Source organism: Procambarus clarkii, chromosome 66, assembly GCF_040958095.1.
Source record: "Procambarus clarkii isolate CNS0578487 chromosome 66, FALCON_Pclarkii_2.0, whole genome shotgun sequence".
In the NCBI taxonomy this organism is placed as follows: domain Eukaryota; kingdom Metazoa; phylum Arthropoda; class Malacostraca; order Decapoda; family Cambaridae; genus Procambarus; species Procambarus clarkii.
Window position 1 is genome coordinate 28,152,488 of NC_091215.1, and position 16,616 is coordinate 28,169,103.

General features: G+C 42.6%; 1 protein-coding gene across 5 annotated transcripts in view; it reads right to left on the reverse strand.

Moving 5' to 3' along the window:
* Myo81F (Myosin 81F) overlaps positions 1 to 16,616 on the reverse strand; it is a 117,936-nt gene that overhangs the window by 23,506 nt on the left and 77,814 nt on the right. For 4 of the 5 annotated variants that reach the window (XM_045760230.2, XM_045760229.2, XM_069309982.1 and 1 more), the window contains 14 exons: positions 9,417 to 9,479; positions 8,223 to 8,475; positions 7,669 to 7,859; positions 7,057 to 7,269; positions 6,197 to 6,474; positions 5,047 to 5,182; positions 4,417 to 4,542; positions 4,067 to 4,184; positions 3,404 to 3,525; positions 3,128 to 3,273; positions 1,550 to 1,762; positions 1,095 to 1,264; positions 815 to 951; positions 468 to 616 (listed from right to left, as the gene is read on the reverse strand). In XM_045760230.2, the coding sequence (XP_045616186.1) occupies positions 468 to 616; positions 815 to 951; positions 1,095 to 1,264; positions 1,550 to 1,762; positions 3,128 to 3,273; positions 3,404 to 3,525; positions 4,067 to 4,184; positions 4,417 to 4,542; positions 5,047 to 5,182; positions 6,197 to 6,474; positions 7,057 to 7,269; positions 7,669 to 7,859; positions 8,223 to 8,475; positions 9,417 to 9,479 (2,315 nt within the window). The remainder of the gene's footprint in view (positions 1 to 467; positions 617 to 814; positions 952 to 1,094; positions 1,265 to 1,549; positions 1,763 to 3,127; positions 3,274 to 3,403; positions 3,526 to 4,066; positions 4,185 to 4,416; positions 4,543 to 5,046; positions 5,183 to 6,196; positions 6,475 to 7,056; positions 7,270 to 7,668; positions 7,860 to 8,222; positions 8,476 to 9,416; positions 9,480 to 16,616) is intronic. The other variant, XM_069309984.1, reaches the window with a different exon arrangement.

A 16,616-nucleotide genomic window follows, 5' to 3' on the forward strand; every position in this document is an offset into this window, starting at 1 on the left:
CCTAGATTTTAATGTCTTTCCATAGTGCACACTTACCAGACCAATACAAAGTTAAAGTAAATTTATACATTGACAAATATTTCGATAAACTCAAATTAAGATGTTTGCATATCCCATGTTTATCCGTTGAAATATACCCATTATTTTACCGTTAACAAAATTATTAAGACCTCTTCTTTCATGAATTCTTATCTATTTTAAGGAGCTTGTAATTTTAGTTACATGAGAGCAAACATATATTACAGCATTATTCTGAAGATTGTTTGAGCGTTGTTATTTTCAGCAACTGAAGGTGTGGATTCTGCCAGCAATGAATATCTTTTAAACAAATCTGCATGTGTTATCCTGCTCCAAATGCAGTAAGCATCATGCTTGAAAAGCTATGCAATACATGAATTGTTTACAAAACATTTATGTACCGACACTGTAAATTCATCCCTAACAAGGGCTTACAAACATATACACACCTCTGTGCTTCCTCTAGCTCTTTCTTTTTCTCCTCATCCTCAGCCAACTTGAGAGCCTCCTCTTCTCGCTGACGACGTTCCTCCTCCAGCCGCTCTCTCCTACGCTGTTCCTCCTCTATGCGTTTCATTTCTCGCAGGGCATTGGCAACCTTTTAAAAAAAAGTAAACATAGATTTTCAATATTCACTGTCTTAATTATGTTAATTGTAAACAATATATATCACAAGCACTACAGTGATGATGATGATGAACAGTTTAGCTGAAAACTAAGAATTATTCATAAGATATAGAGTACGTACTGCATAAATTTCAAAATAATAATAATAATAAACGAGCGATTGATTTACCTCACGTGCAAACATTCCTCGTACATTACACTGGATAATAATAACTGCTCGCCGTTTTCTTATAAATGCAAGGCGAAGTCTCCAACCACGATAACGATACTGAATGGCTAAGCATGCCACTCGTATTCTATTGTATTCTGCAAAGGCATATTATTATATAGTATTAGAAGAGTTAAAAATGTACAGCATTTTTTAACATTTTCATGAAAGTCATTTAATAAATGCTACTGCCACAATGAAAAATGAGACTACAGTAACCAAGAGCACCGTTTAAACTAACCTTTCCTATGTCTGTGCATACGGACAAGTGCTTGTATTTTTATTGCAGCGGCAATACGTGTGGTCTGACAACGATCTTCTAGAGGCTCGTATACCTTCTGACGTATAAATACTTTAGTTTTTCCAACCTGCCATTCCTTCGGAGGCAAGTTCATACTCTTCAAAATTTCACTGTAGGGGTAAAGGGAAAAAGGTACAAACTTCCATAAATTCTGTATTTATACAAGATGAAAATATGTTGACAATGGTAGACCAGCGAGGAGTGAACTTCAGTGAATTTGATGGTAGGAGGAGGAGGAGAGACAGGCCAGGTAAAAATGCAGCATTCCCAAGGAAGTGGGTAGCAGATGTAAACAACATATTGAATACAGCCATTCCTTTCTATGGCAGGACAATTGTTAAACCCAACGAGTTCTTAGGAAAGTTAATGTTGTACCAAACTCATTAAATACCCACCAAACATGTTGCTTTGAGTCTGGATATCTTCTTCTCCTACTGAGGCAGAAATATCTGCCGATGAAATCTTCAAAGGTCATGTGAATGGGGAAACCTTCTTTGCGAATTCTAATAATATCATTCATTCCTAAATATCGCAGCTGATCCAGAACCATAGATTCATCATATGAATCTGACGCTTTGTTCTTATTTGGCTTGATGCATCTAACATACCTGGTGGAGAGAAGAAAATTTATTGGAATACTGTACATGTGTAGTGTTCCAGCATTATAATGAGCAGATTAATCCTACTTTTCATGGAATGGTTCTGCACCCATAAATCAAGCTATTTATGGGTGCTGAAGTGACAATCACAGCCCAAGTTAGACAAAAACAGTTATCTCCCTACTTGGATTCAACTGTAGGCCACCATCTCTTGTGGCCTCAATGGGGGCAGGAAGCCCCCTTGACAAAAGCCCTCCCATTATTCCAGAGGTTTCATTTGTGTGCTAGATGGACTTTTTATGATGGGCTAGTGAAGATATATTTACACCAGCTTGTTCAAATAAAAACTAATTGGATATTATACAAGTAATTTCTAATACAGAGTGAACTTTAATAACTAGACGTTTCACCATCCTCATTAAGTACAAATGACTATAAATTTATTGCTACAAATAGCATTTCTCCTAAACATTTCAGCCAAACACAGCTCCTCCCCATAAGACCTGTACTCACCTGTTTGCTCTCACAAGGTCATGCAAACATTCTTAGTGATGGAGTGGTAGAAAAGGATGTGGTGGGTGGTATGGAAGGCCAGGGGGGGGGGGGGAAGGGAACCTAGGCCTCAATCAGGGGCAATGGTACAGTACTCCACCTTAGGGTACTGGTGGACCAAACTCTCAAGTCAAGCCTGGCCTCGGGCCGGGCTTGGGAAGTAAAAGAACTCCCAGAACCCCAGCAAGCAGTTACTGTACAGGTGGGGTACAGTACCCCAACAGGTGTACAGGTTGAAGGGCCACTGTAACCTCATATATAATAATAATAATAATAATAATAATAATAATAATAATAATAAATAATAATAAATAATAATAAATAATAAAATAATAATAATAATAATAATAATAATAATAATAATAATAATAATAATAATAGAATTTGCTTAGAAGTGCTAGTTGTGAAATTAAATGCACAACTTATAAAATTAAAAAAATCTATTGCAATTTTGATGCACAATTCAGGAAAGCTGCTGAATGCAATGGTGAAAAACAGGACAATGTAATATACTGTACACCGATGTTTTCAGTCCATATCCAGCTTTGCAAATTATGCAATTGCATAACCTGAAAGCATCAGTTTAACATGTGGTTATCTGGACTACACCATATGTGCCTTCTACTACATCACTGCTTCATGCATTTAGAGAAAGCATTTGCACAATAACCCCACAGACCAAGTTTGTGCTAAACATGGATATGTGCACACTGCTACACATACTTTCAACTGCATCATGCAACATTCCTCCTATTCTTTCTCAGTGGCACTGCCCACATTACTGTGACAACAACTCTATCCTCTTCTTGCAGGATGACATACCAGGGATTGGTGGACTGCAAGACATCAACCAGAGCCTGAAGCTGGTTGCGGAAAGCATCTGAAACAGTGGGCTTTCCTTTGGAGGTTCCTCTGGAAATAGTACTATGTATGGTCCCCATCCTTGCTATGGTGCACCCAAGTAAATCCTGCAATTAATAACAAATATAAGCAACTTATCAATGCATGTGTGTTTGTATGTGCACTTTTAAATTAAAATGCTGTATCATTTAGCAACCATTTACAATACATAATGCAATACATTTTCAATTACAATACCTGAAATCTTGTCAAATCCGATATAAACTTGTTCTCCGATTTACTCATCAGATCGAAAAAGACATCTTGCTGGGCGTCTCTGTTTTTATCAACAAAACCTTCAACTGCATATATCACTTTGCCTGCCATAAAAAAAAATTTACACATTTCAAAACTGAAAATGTAAAGTTTGATTAAAATTTGCATATAATAAGGTGCCTTTCCCTCTTTATTGCTCAAATATGCACACACACAAATTTATACACATAAGTATGCACAAATGCATGCTTGTAATATTATTTGTAAATACAGGACAAGTACACATAAGCAGACATCTACATAGTCTCCTTAATTTACAATGATCAGCAATTTTTCCATCTGACCTAAGGCCTAATTACATGGAATTCTTCAGTTATTTTCAAACTAGTGGCAAGTGTTGCATGATGTCACTTAAATGAGCACAGTGTTATTAATTGTCAAGTGTTACTTGTTACCCTTGAACACTTTTATGCTCGGGAATATTGTCCCCTAGTCCTAGGTAACACAGTACTGTACAGCACATTCCCATGAAAAGAAACAATTACAAATTAAAGTTAAAAGAAAATTAACTTCACCTTATGAAGTGTTCACTTGCTGAATAAACTGAATATCAGAGAAAAAAGAAGCCTTAGAACAAGCACTCACCTGCATAGTGGTTGATACCAAACTCGACCTCCCATTTTCTTCTGTCGTCACCTTTGATATAGTTCGGATGATTTTCAAATTCTTGATGCACCTTTGTCAGGTAGGACTTGTCAGATCCCTAAAAATAAAATAAAAAATCTTTCCAAACACGTAACAACTATTCTAACGAGTAGCTTACTCAAGAAGTGTGCTAGAGCATATAGTAAAATGGGCAAAAATGAAAACTTAGATTTTCATTCAGAAAACCAGAGACATGTAAAATTTAGCCCATCAAATGGCACCATAACCATTGAAACATCTCTAATTAAATAATGTACATTCAAAATTGACAGATGTAACTAACTACTAACCTTGGGCATTCGGCATTCTTCAGAGAGAAGTTTAAGGAGACATCGTGGTGGTTTCTCCATTAGTTCAAGGCACTCTGTGTTATCAGTAAATGTGATGTGTGAAAATTTGATTTCCTCTTGACGATACTGAAAGGATATTTGTTTAGGTGAAAGAACTTTTGAATGGTTATATGAACCTCCATGAAAAATTTACTTACAGTAACTGCTATGGTTAGCATAAATTCATTATGCACAATTTTTATTTCTAAAGATCAAAATATTCTTCTTTCTTTGGCAGGCACTCTACAGTAAAGTTTTTTTAAATGTAACATTATACATTTTAGAATAAAGAATAAAAAGTAATTTTCACAATGAAGTCACAAGAAAATGATACAGTATATGATAAAACATTGAGACAGAATGATAGTACTGAACACCACATCTCTGGACTTCCCAGACACACCACGCACTTCTGACTCGACAATACCAGTTGATGGCGCATGTGCCTGGGGAGCCCAGAGGAGCATGTGCTGGGGGAGCCCAGAGGCGCATGTGCCGAGACGTAGGTTTGATTCTATCAGAGGGCCTCAATATTTTACGAGAGCAATTCACAAAAACTGTTCTACCATGCAAACTATAATGCAGCCTTACTATTTCTTGTTCCAGAGCAAATACATAATGATTGAAAAATTTGTGCAATTTTTCATTGGTGAAATTAATACACAATTGTTCAAATGAGTTCACAGCAAAATTCTCAAAGCCAAAGATGTCCAGCACACCCAGAAACCTGTAAAGGAAAAATAAATTAGCATTTTTATTGTATTTACAGAGGAAAGTTGTAATCAAACATGTTAAGTCAATTCCCACGTATATATACAGTACAGTACTTCAACATTTTGTTTATAAATACATACAGTACTGGTACTTTCAATAAGCACCTAAAATATTTAAAACCAAACCTTAAGTACAAACTTTAGCATATTATTTTATTTTAAATGCACTAAGAATACTGCTACTATTTAGTATGTGTATTTTCTTTAAGACTGTGAATGTATTTCATGTGTGTTATAATCCTTTTACCAGCAAGGGGCTATTCTTCAATAAAGTTTTTCTACTTCATGTTTGACTATATTAACTATATAAATCTTCAAAAAACATGCAAGTGTACAGTAATGTACAATACAGTACTTCCATCTTTTTCAATTCTTATACCTCCTAGTTATTGTAGTGTAACACACATTACATTTCCCATACAGTTCTTGACCAATTCTTAAAGAAATTATGGTGAATCTCCTTTAATAATAATATAATTCATGCTTTATGCAGTAACCATAAATTACGTTAGTTTCTATGTAATTTAAAATATATTAAACAAATTAACCACAAGTCATCAAATGTTATTTATTATCATAGCTTATATTATTCAAGGAATTCAAATTTATATGTACCATTATGCATTTATACAATATACTTCCTTGTACATTTTAAAATGTACAAGGCTCCAGTTACATTTCTACTTGGCTAAAAATGCTAAGCTCATTTGCTAGTATGGTTTTAAATGCATGAATTAACAGCTTTAATTGTGTTGGATACACAGAATATAAATATTTTGTATTAATACTGCCTAAAATCTAAAAACCCTTCATTACAAGAGTAGCCATTTACATTTTTAACTTGTGGCCCAGGTGCAAACTGGTATAGGCTGCTATTACGCCGATATGTAACAAGTTTATTGTTCAACACTTTATGGCCTCTTCAAGGAAGTGCCATCCCATGAGTGTACAAACAAACAAAAGATCACCTGGTTTGGTCCTGGCCAGGGTTAGTACATTTGTTGATGTGGTCCACCAGCCACGCAAACGTGCGAGAGTAGAGTGCTTTTGCCATAGCGTGTCGGTTTTCTCTGGCTTCAGCATGTTTCAATGGGATGTGAGTAATGTTGCCCCTAATGTTTATCTGCCTCTGAAGCACAATACCCAGAAGATCTTCTTCTGTAAGCCCCAATAGTTCAGATAATATCGTTAGCACCGCTTTGTCGTTGCTTGTCAGCTCACACTTTTCACCATCAATATCTGCAAACTGAGATTAAAAAATAATTATATTGTACACATTATGTTAAATGTATGTCAATATTGTACTATATTTGTATCACCCTCAAAACACAAGGTTTGGTATTTGAGTACTGTATAGAAGGCCTATTATGCATTTAATGCAGGCAAACCCTTGTTCATATATACTGTACAGTACATTTTATTACATATATCCAAACAGATTCTACATTAAAAAACAATTTAAATGTTATGATTTTTTACAAAATATCATAATACTATATCCCTCATTCTGCCAAACAAGGAATACTAAACAAAACTTTAACCAGAGTTGTAGTCCCCGTGGCGTAGTGGTAAGACACTTCCCTGATGTTTCACGAGTGCTTTGGCCTGGGTTCGTATCCTGGCTGGAGAGAATTTACTGGGTGCCAATCCTTACCCGTAGCCTCTCTTTACTCAACAGTAAAATGGAAACTTGGTTGTTAAACGATTTGGTGGAGTCGTATTCAGGGGGATATTAGAATTAAGAACTTGCCCAAAATGCTATGTGCCCTAGTGGCTGTACAAGAATGTAAGAACTCTTGTGTAAATAAAGTAAATAAATAAATTGTACCTCCAAGTTGCCAAGCCAGAGGATGGCCGCCAGGGTTCCAAATATTCCATCACAAACTTCTGGTGGGACGTGCAAGACATTGAAGGCCAGACGCAGATTGTCAAACTTGCGAACATCATCCACTCCATCAATCGTGATGCTGCCAGATTGATTCAGGTACGTATAGAACTTGGCAGGTTTGAGGTGAAACTGGTCTGCAAGTTCTTTGTTGTTCTACAAAAGTAATCAGATTTTGTCAAAACAAAAATATAGTCTAGAGGCAGATAATACAATTGCAAAAAAAATCAGAGTATGGGAGGCTACATTACAAATGAACGTACATACAGTATACAGAATGCTATTACAAACTTTCAAGAATTCAGTAGAACATGAACTACTGGGTGAAAGGTAAGCATGAAAAAAAAAGAAGTGGAAAAGGTAATCATAGCAATTTGGAAGCGGGTACACGCTATATATCAAACACCATTTGTAGTTTAAGGATAAAAATATGAATACAAAAAATGCATTGGAGAATATCTTCAGAAAAAAAAAGTTAAAAAACACAGAACTTGAGTGTTATACATTCATATTTAACAAGAGTGGATAGGAAAGAAGGTGAGGCGAGGTGCCCACCTGTGCGGCAGCAACCAACTGGTACAATACATGGTAGTTCCGTTCCTGAGGTCCTTGGAAGGTTATGCGAGACTGCTCCAGGAGATAGTCCTGCATCACGCAACCCTTTATGTGCCATGACGAGTCAAAGCACACCTGCATGAACTTCCCAAACCGACTAGAATTGTCATTTCGAACTGTCTTTGCGTTGCCTGAGAAATTGGATTATCATCAGCCTGTTTTAATTTTGGTATAATTGTCAATTGCAATAAATTTTAGTTCTTTTTTTAATATTTGGAATTTTCATGACCGTATTAACATGGAAACAAATTGATAACTAGCACCCATATTTGTTAAAGGCACAAATGATGTGGAAAATCAAAGTCTTCTCATTTAATCTTACTTGAAAAGTGCATCAGCTTATATAAAATAAATAAATAAATATGTTTATTCAGGTAAGGTACATACATACAAGTGATGTTACATTAATGGATTGATATATAGATAGAGCTAGTACATACAATGCCTAAAGCCACTATTACGCAATGCGTTTCGGGCTTGACTAATCATCTTACCAAATGCTTCAAGGATAGTGTTAGCTTCGATAATCTGTTGCTCAACCCACGTAGACACCCCAGAGGTAACGGAGCACAGGTACTGAAGAATAAATTTGGTAGTTTCCGTCTTGCCAGCACCAGACTCCCCCGAGATGACACATGACTGGTTCTTGTCGAGGCGCTGGAGAGCCACGAAGGAGGACTCGCAGATGGCGAACACGTGGGGCTCCTCCTCTAACAGCTTCTTCCTTTGGTACCTCAACACGGCTTCCTGCTCACAAGTGTTCATCAATGTCTATTGTGAAGTGGAAATTACTTCAAGTGAAAGTAAGTAATTATCAATAGAAGGCACCAAACCGGAAAGGCTATGTAGCACCATCTACTACTTCAAGTGAAAGGGAAATCAGATACCAATTATAATTAAAACGGTCATCAATGCTTTATCACAATGACAAACTGTATTATTAAAATAAAAAAGTGGTATTGCGATGATGCTAAGATTAAATGCTTCAGCCACCGCTGTTATTTAGAAAAAAATATCATTTTCTGTTATAAATGAGAAAATGGTGGAAGAAAGTCTACAGAATGTACTTCGCTAAACCGAATGGAACACGATTGACTACTAATTACCTACTTGTATTTTCCGTATAATCCCCGGAAAATTAAACAAAAAATACGTTAGCAAGGTAATCGGGGTTGTAGCTCTATTGAACTTAGCGATATAGAGGTATATAGCGATATATAGATCGATATTACCGACCAAGAAATAACGGTCAGCGTATTAACGACCTTATACAAATAACATTATTATCCCGTACCTAAGAGTCTGTAGCATGTTACCAATGTATTTTTATATGTATAGATTATATGTAAAATATAATCATACACATGCCATATATTGCCAACCTAAGGCCAGATTCACGAAAGCCCTTACGAACCTGTACATCTTTTCTCAATCTTTGGCGGCTTTGTTTCCAATTACTAAAACAGTTAATGAGCTCCGAAGCACCAGGAGGCTGTTTATAACAATAACAACAGTTGAATGGGAAGTTTTCATGCTTGTAAACTGTTTAATAAATGTAACCAAAGCCGTCAAAGGTTGAGGAAAGATATACACATTCGTAAGTGCTTGCGTAACTGCTTTCGTGAATCTGGCCCCCTAGTCAATATCAACACGCAAAAGGAGAAACTTGAGGAAGACATAATACTCACGGGACCGTAAATCTCCACTTCTTTGTACGGGTTCACGGCTATGAGGATGCTGCCGGTGTAGGTCTGAGGTCTAGTTAAGGCACATATTATTACTCAATATTTAAAGGCAAAATATTACTCAAGGTACACCTACACACCGTCAGCTGTCAGCTACCATGCTTACATTACGCCAGACCATGGCGAGACACAGACGGCTGTGGACGGAACGAGAGAGAGAGAGAGAGAGAGAGAGAGAGAGAGAGAGAGAGAGAGAGAGAGAGAGAGAGAGACAGAGAGAGAGAGACAGAGAGAGAGAGACAGAGAGAGAGAGACAGAGAGAGAGAGACAGAGAGAGAGAGACAGAGAGAGAGAGACAGAGAGAGAGAGACAGAGAGAGAGAGACAGAGAGAGAGAGACAGAGAGAGAGAGACAGAGAGAGAGAGACAGAGAGAGAGAGACAGAGAGAGAGAGACAGAGAGAGAGAGACAGAGAGAGAGAGACAGAGAGAGAGAGACAGAGAGAGAGAGACAGAGAGAGAGAGACAGAGAGAGAGAGACAGAGAGAGAGAGACAGAGAGAGAGAGACAGAGAGAGAGAGACAGAGAGAGAGAGACAGAGAGAGAGAGACAGAGAGAGAGAGACAGAGAGAGAGAGACAGAGAGAGAGAGAGACAGAGAGAGAGAGACAGAGAGAGAGAGACAGAGAGAGAGACAGAGAGAGAGACAGAGAGAGAGACAGACACACAGAGACACAGAGAAAGAGATATATACTGTACTATTGCGTACACCTAAAAGATCTTTGTGTAATGAGTATTCAACACCTTGACCTCAGGTGACGATGCCCCGAGGCAGACTACATTAAAGAGATTTCTCGTTCGTGTTTACCTACTTGTATCTGCAGGACATCAAGCTGTTAGCTCTAGCACCCCGCCTTCCTAACCCTCGGTTGTCTAGTGTACTCACTCTTCACCTATTTTCTCGTTCATATATTTATATTTCTTTCACAGACAAATTATTATATCAAGATGTAGCCCACAAGAGCCAAGTCCCAGATACCTACTTAATGCTGGGTGAATGGGTGAATCAGGTGAAAGGAAACTTCCAAGTTATCTGTCTCGGCCGGGAATCGAACCCTGCAGGCCCAATTGTGAATCGCGGACGGTGTGCGTGCTCAGACCAAGATATTATAACGGCCACATCGTTAACACTTAATAAAGAAAGAAAAAAGAATAATCTTAGCTGGACCACTCGGCCATTAGAGCTTTGTATTCACCCGAAATAATTGCCAGTAAATGCTGAGAACTTCCACAGACAGCACCCCCCCCCAACTCCCCCCCCCCATAACAAAATTGGCGCCGGGTTAAAGAGCTTCGACCGCTACGTAGTACATCATGAACTTGTAGACACAGCCACATATAGGCTCATTATACCGTCATGAGGTATACCTTGGGCTCCTCATTATATACCTCATTATAATTTGGGCTCCAAGAGAGTTGATTGACAGTTGAGAGGCGGGACCAAAGAGCCAGAGCTCAACCCCCGCAAGCACAACTAGGTGATCACTTGTCTCCGCCTTCCCCCCACCCCTACAGGGGCCTTCCCCAAGGGTAGGAGCAGCAGGTGTCAGATCTTAGCAACAAGAGCTGCTAACTAGGAGCAGACATTACCTACAGGAAGGAAAGTACAACTGTCTTCTGTACTCTCTCTCACTCTCCAGGAGCTGGAGCTCAACCTCCGCGCCACAACAAGATAAACAGTCTTGGTATAATCACATAATTCATTTCAATCTCCGGGTAAATTTATGGCCTCAGATTAGTAATTCGACAAATCCAGTAATTTGCTGGAAATGAGCCGAGGGAAGTGGGCTGTTTGGTGGTTGGTGGTGGTGGTTGGTGGTGGTGGTAGTAGTGAGTGATGGTGGGTGGTAGTGGTGGTGGAGGTTGACGCTAGTGGCATACTACACGATAACAAAAGCGTGATCCTACCCATCCACCTTGTAATATCTGCACTCTCTCTCACTGAGGAATCTTCCTGCTGGTAGGTAGTACATTATATATAATCCAATTATAATTAGGAGGCGTCCGGCTGTGCCAGGGTCTCTCTTCCCTACTCCCCCCCTCTCCCCCTGAGAGAGAGAGAGAGAGAGAGAGAGAGAGAGAGAGAGAGAGAGAGAGAGAGAGAGAGAGAGAGAGAGAGAGAGAGAGAGAGAAAGAGAGAGATGGGAGCAATGTACTAGAGCGAGACACAGACCTCAGTAACATATAAGAAGCACTCTTGCACTTACTGAACAACCATTAAAAAGTATATAGTTAATTTCAGGGAGACTATAAACTCAAGAGGCGTATGACAGGTGGAGCACAAGACCATCTGCCCCGAGCTGTGACCCCGAGGCTCCAGGGAAGCATTCTGGACAAAATAACAATTGGCGTCAGAACGTCTACAGACGCAGGGGAGCCGGTCGGCCGAGCGGACAGCACGCTGGACTTATGATCCTGTGGTCCTGGGTTCGATCCCAGGCGCCGGCGAGAAACAATGGGCAGAAGTTTCTTTCACCCTATGCCCCTGTTACCTAGCAGTAAAATAGGTACCTGGGTGTTAGTCAGCTGTGACGGGCTGCTTCCTGGGGGTGGAGGCCTGGTCGAGGACCGGGCCGCGGGGACACTAAAGCCCCGAAATCATCTCAAGATAACCTCAAGATATTGTCTAGTGTGTGCTCTAACTACAGCTCGCGATCTACCAGTTTCTAAATGGAGAACATAACACATAAAGGAGAAGAAGACGAGCAAACACAACTTCCCAATGACCACTAACGCGCAAAAAGAAAAAAATTCCAGCATTAGCAAAAAAACAAAAGCTGTGAGGAGGAGATTAGGAACTTTCACAAATATATTGACACATTAGGAATAAACAAGTTCTAAAATGTGTAACAAACTTTCATAACATTTTGAACTGTATTTATATCTAGAACTGGCGTAGCTAAAGCCAGTCTTACTGCAATATTTGCAAGACTATATATATAATATATTATATATATATATATATATATATATATATATATATATATATATATATATATATATATATATATATATATATATATATATATATATATATATATATATATTAATATATATATATTTTATATGGCATCGTTCACCTGTGGGAGCACCTGTGTCCACCTGGGGGAAATTCTCCAACTATAGGAGCACCTGGGGTGAACAGCTGTGTTCACCTGGGGTCAACAGCCGATTTCTTACGACTACTCTGAAGTGTTGACGAGTTGGGGAAACTGGTGTAGTGTAGGTGTCAGGCGAGGAGGGGTCCAGGCAACACAGGTGGTGGTGGTGTGAAACACACGTGTGTGCAGGTGGTGGTGGTGTCACACTCACACGTGTGCAGGTGGTGGTGGTGGGGGGAGGCGCCCCCGGGGAAAGGTGGCCAGCCCCGCCCACACCACCTGCTGGCCAGGCCACCACCCAGTACGGGAGAGGTGAAAGTCAAGCTGGTGGTGGAGGTGCTTGTGGTGCTGCTAGAGGTGGTGGTAGTGGTGGTGGTGGTGGTGGTGGTGGTGGTGGTGGTGGTGGTGGTAGTGGTGGTGATGGTGGTGCTGGTGGCAGTTTTCGTAGACCAATGGTACGGCTCCAGTTTCCTTTAGCATCATGCTCTTAGCTGCACGTCAGCCAAATACTTTATATAAAATATACAATATATGAGCCTATACTATATTTGTATACTTACATTTATATAGCAGGCTCACCCGCCACCTACTGGTCTCGGCACCCCCCCCCATCCCCCCAGCAGGCGAGGCATCACTTCTAGGGAGGTGAGAGGAAGGAGGCATCACCGACGTCCTCCTCTCTGGGGGCCATGATGCTCTATAAATACCACGACCATGGCCCTCAGGGACGGTCTTATTGCCAGGGTCATACAGCCTTCTCCATCACCCTCCCTCCCTCCATCACCATACTCCAGGGTCATACAGCCTCCTCCATCACCCTCCCTCCATCACCATACTCCAGGGTCATACAGCCTCCTCCATCACCCTCCCTCCCTCCATCACCATACTCCAGGGTCATACAGCCTCCTCCATCACCCTCCCTCCCTCCATCACCATACTCCAGGGTCATACAGCCTCCTCCATCACCCTCCCTCCATCACCATACTCCAGGGTCATACAGCCTCCTCCATCACCCTCCCTCCCTCCATCACCATACTCCAGGGTCATACAGCCTCCTCCATCACCCTCCCTCCCTCCATCACCATACTCCAGGGTCATACAGCCTCCTCCATCACCCTCCCTCCCTCCATCACCATACTCCAGGGTCACACAGCCTCCTCCATCACCCTCCCTCCCTCCCTCCCCATACTCCAGGGTCATACAGCCTCCTCCATCACCCTCCCTCCCTCCATCACCATACTCCAGGGTCACACAGCCTCCTCCATCACCCTCCCTCCCTCCCTCCCCATACTCCAGGGTCATACAGCCTCCTCCATCACCCTCCCTCCCTCCATCACCATACTCCAGGGTCACACAGCCTCCTCCATCACCCTCCCTCCCTCCCTCCCCATACTCCAGGGTCATACAGCCTCCTCCATCACCCTCCCTCCCTCCATCACCATACTCCAGGGTCATACAGCCTCCTCCATCACCCTCCCTCCATCACCATACTCCAGGGTCATACAGCCTCCTCCATCACCCTCCCTCCCTCCATCACCATACTCCAGGGTCATACAGCCTCCTCCATCACCCTCCCTCCCTCCATCACCATACTCCAGGGTCATACAGCCTCCTCCATCACCCTCCCTCCCTCCATCACCATACTCCAGGGTCATACCACAAAGGTCAAAACAGGTCAGGAAGAACTTTTTCCAGTGTCAGAGTAGTTAATAAATGGCATGCATTAGGCAGTGATGTGGTGGAGACAGACTCCATACACAGTTTCAAGTGTATACATGATACAGCCCAAGAGGCTCAGGAACCCGTACACCAGTTGAGAGGCGGGACCCAAGAGCCGAAGCCTCAACCCCCACCAGCAGGTATAGGCCAGTACCTTCAGGGGGGTTACATTAACTAGTCTGTATATAACAGACATAATCCCATAACATATTCATACCCCCGCCTGTGGGAGGGGGGGGGGGAGGCACCACGGGCCCCCGACACCTGGGGCTTCTTCATCAACCTAAAACTTGTAATATATTTATTGTGGTTTTATTATGTTCTGTGTATTTCATCGATGTAATGAGAGTGCTATTGAAGTTGAACCCTTCTCCAGACGCCAGCACGTGCTCGCTCGCACGAGCAGAAAGAGCAGAGCTCAACTCTCGCAAGCACAACTAGGTGAATACAACTAGGTGAATACAACTAGGTGAATACACACAAACACGTCATAGAGAAAGTTTTCATTGAGCGTAAGAGTAGGGAGTAGAAGGTAGGACTGAGCTAAAGGAATAGAAGCAAACCCCATTCTTAATTTTAAATTTAGATATGATCGGGAAATATGACAGAAGTCATTGCTTCAAACAGCCGACGGCTAAGGAGACGGGGTCCAAGAGCTAATGTTCCATCCTGCAAGCACAAATTGGGGAGTACAATTGGGTGAGTACACACACACATGTACACACACACACACATGCATGCATGGTGTCAAGAGTTCAATCTCCGTAAATGCAAGGCAATGTGGATAGGAGCCGGAGACTAGCCACCGCCCTGCTGAACTACCCTCCCGAGGAGCACACAGTGACCAGGTAACATCAGCGGCACATGACAAACACAACCTCAAGAACGCGAAGCATAATAAGGTAGATCTCTCTCTCAGTAGACATTGATAGGGAAGTGCTGATAGGTTATCACGAACATCTAAACGAAAACATCTAAAAGGCATTACTGGATGACAGCACGGTCAAGGGAGACATGATTACCACATACAAAATTCTCAAGGTGATAGAGCAATGGTATAAAGATGCTACACGAACAAGGGGACACTAGAAAGAACAATTTTCGTGTCAGAATAACGAACAAATTGTTGCTGAAGGCAGACAGACGCCATAAACAATTACCAGGTAGTTATAACATCGCTCAGGAGCCTGTACAGCGGTCAACTGAAAGATGAGAGTTGGTGCCCCAAGAGCTAAAGCTCAACCCCCGAGAGAACAACTAGATGAAGTTGCGAGGAGTCTCACTCTCCCTTGAGAGCGGTGACACCCCGGAGGACGGGGCGGTAATGAGGATGACCTTCGTTGTGGAGGCCCACCACACCTGCAGGCCACCCACCAGCTACCTACACCTGGTAGTAGTAGGTGGCTGGCCTGCTACACGTGGGTGTTGGGTGGTAGTACCAACCACCAGCAGCCGAGCCACCTGCTACCAGTACCAACCACTGCACTGTATGTAGGGAGGGCGGAGGTCGCCACGTGCCCCTGGGGTATGTAGGGAGGGCGGAGAGGTCGCCACGTGCCCCTGGGGTATGTAGGGAGGGCGGAGAGGTCGCCACGTGCCCCTGGGGTATGTAGGGAGGGCGGAGAGGTCGCCACGTGCCCCTGGGGTATGTAGGGAGGGCGGAGAGGTCGCCACGTGCCCCTGGGGTATGTAGGGAGGGCGGAGAGGTCGCCACGTGCCCCTGGGGTATGTAGGGAGGGCGGAGAGGTCGCCACGTGCCCCTGGGGTATGTAGGAAGGGACTTCAGCATGGCTCCAGGGCCTTCAACATGGCTCCAGGACCTTCAACATGGCTCCAGGACCTTCAGCATGGCTCCAGGACCTTCAGCATGGCTCCAGGGCCTTCAGCATGGCTCCAGGACCTTCAGCATGGCTCCAGGACCTTCAGCATGGCTCCAGGGCCTTCAGCATGGCTCCAGGGCCTTCAGCATGGCTCCAGGGCCTTCAGCATGGCTCCAGGGCCTTCAGCATGGCTCCAGGACCTTCAGCATGGCTCCAGGACCTTCAGCATGGCTCCAGGGCCTTCAGCATGGCTCCAGGGCCTTCAGCATGGCTCCAGGGCCTTCAGCATGGCTCCAGGGCCTTCAGCATGGCTCCAGGGCCTTCAGCATGGCTCCAGGGCCTTCAGCATGGCTCCAGGGCCTTCAGCATGGCTCCAGGGCCTTCAGCATGGCTCCAGGGCCTTCAGCATGGCTCCAGGACCTTCAACATGGCTCCAGGACCTTCAACATGGCTCCAGGACCTTCAACATGGCTCCAGGACCTTCAACATGGCTCCAGGACCTTCAA